The sequence below is a fragment of the Aedes aegypti genome, chromosome 3 (assembly GCF_002204515.2).
Source record: "Aedes aegypti strain LVP_AGWG chromosome 3, AaegL5.0 Primary Assembly, whole genome shotgun sequence".
Taxonomy (NCBI): domain Eukaryota; kingdom Metazoa; phylum Arthropoda; class Insecta; order Diptera; family Culicidae; genus Aedes; species Aedes aegypti.
In genome coordinates, this window is record NC_035109.1 from 90,808,794 (window position 1) to 90,810,855 (window position 2,062).

General features: G+C 41.2%; 1 protein-coding gene across 1 annotated transcript; it reads right to left on the reverse strand.

Annotated features, from left to right (window-relative positions):
- Positions 1-744: 744 nt before the first annotated feature.
- Positions 745-1,536, reverse strand: LOC5579398 (EF-hand calcium-binding domain-containing protein 1). The gene has a single exon (XM_001647652.2). It carries the CDS (start codon positions 1,447-1,449, stop codon positions 775-777), a length of 675 nt encoding a protein of 224 aa, XP_001647702.2. The 5' UTR covers positions 1,450-1,536; the 3' UTR covers positions 745-774.
- Between the last annotated feature and the right edge of the window lie 526 nt (positions 1,537-2,062).

The window sequence follows — 2,062 nt, forward strand, 5'->3', positions numbered from 1 at the left end:
CACGGGGCTTGCTTGAGAGCCGTTCTACAAACACACCCGCACAGCTGTGCGCGCTAAACAGGCAATATTCCGCCAATATCGCAGTCATATCACCAGAAAGGGCCAATAAATATGATAATTTAGAATTTAATAAATGTGTTTTCTCTGGCGTAGAGAATAAGGTAGCTAGCATGCTTACGTCCCCAAGGGCCAATATGTTGGTGTTTGTTGTAAGGGTGGGTTATGTGCGCGACGAAGATACGTTTCCCAAATTGGAAACAATCACCTCATTGCCCCTGTCGTTGTCGACGTTGGCTCAAATCCCAAAAGTCAACAAATTCTACGGGTTGTCGAAATATGTGCTTGAATATGGTGGCGGAGTTGAAGTTGGAAGTTCTCTACCGCAGAACAACGCAATGGATTAAACAAACAGGGCATTTGATGAAAGAAGCTTACAGTTGTTAAAAGTCATAATTTTTACATGGATGCCGATTATCCTGAAGCCTTGGCTCATGAATCAAAACGGATCACTTTAGCAGATTTTCACCTTTTCGCTTTGCATTAAAAATTCTACCTACACGTTAAATAAATCAGCGTCATATTTTGTAGTAAAGTGGACGAAAACTAAAAAAAAAAGATTATTACATGCCAAACCAAGAAGATTGCTCGTTAGTGAATAGTATTGAATTTTTCCATTCAAAAGACTTAACTCAATTTAAGAATTTCGTTAAAAAGTTACGTGAAAGAACAAAGTGCAGCAAGGTATTACTGTAGTCACTTTCAAATTTTATTCACTCAAAATTTGCGCCCTCTCTCGAGAAATGTCCTCGTAAAGGCATAGACATGACCACGATCGGGCAAAGCCTTTCCGAAGCACTCCAACATTTCCGGCACCCTTCGAACGGTTTGACTGTAGTCCTCAAACGAAATCGACCCATCCCGATCGATGTCCATCCGGTGCAGTATGATGTCCACCAAATCCTTGACTGCTTCCTCCACTTCCTCGTCCTGGGGTTTGATAAACGCACTTCTCAGCAGCAGCATCATGTGGTCCCGTCGAATCATCCCCTCTCCCTGGATGTCGTATACCTTGAAGCAGTACTTGAGTTTCTCCTCGAAGGTTCCCCGCAGAAACAGCGATAACGTGTGGACCCACGTTTCCATCGTAACGTACGAAGTGGCACCCTTGTCCAGGGCGGCGAAAATCCTCCCGAGCATGACATTATCGGCCATACCGAACGCAGTGTCAAACACCGTTGTGAACTGCTGCCGGCTGATGTAGATTGGCGCTTGAGATCCACTACGAGTTGCGTCGTGCTCGTCTTTGAGTAGTTTGTAATACAGCAGCAGGACGATCTCCAGCTCCCGGGCCGTGAAGTGGGTTCTTTTGTGCAGTTGCCTAACAAGGCCGCTGATTTTGCTCAGGAAGCGGATTTCTTCGCTCGAATCGAGGGTAAGGTCCAAGGACATGGTTATTTTTTTTTTGGTTTTCACTGCAAATGTGCAGTCGAGGTTTGGACTGTAAATGATTTTTAGAAAATATCGTCGGCTCCTTTGATAAAGGGTTGTCGATTTTTCCTGAATTCTAGGACAGAACATGGGTTGGGTGACAAAACGTCGAAAGTCAAAATGTCGAATGCCAAAACGTCGAAAGAACAAAACGTCGAAGGGACAAAACATTGACATGTAATTTTCAGCGCAGTTCAGAAATAACACGAATTTCACTTTATTGGAAAATCAGAAGAATTGAAAAACAAGATTTTTAAATAGATGAAAACCCAAATTTAGTATTGAATTCCACTAGAGTTTGTATCCTTTGACATATACGCTTATTTCGACCTCAACTGTAAGGCCGTTTTTAGTGTCATTTATTTTTAAGTTATTATATAAACTTGTGTGGCTTGTCAAATAAAACAATTTTGATGCAGAAGAGTATATATCTCGAAGTGTTTTCATTTAAAAAATATTTTGAATTCAAGACATTTATTGTTTTTGTCAAAATTGCAGATTTGCAATTACTCAAACATTTGATTATGAAAAGCTATGAATTTTGAAGTTGCGGTGAAAATTTCACTAGACTGTC

Coding starts and splice junctions, on each gene's coding strand:
- LOC5579398 (XM_001647652.2), bottom strand. CDS start 1,449: ATGTCCTTGGACCTTACCCTCGATTCGAGCGAAGAAATCCGCTTCCTG.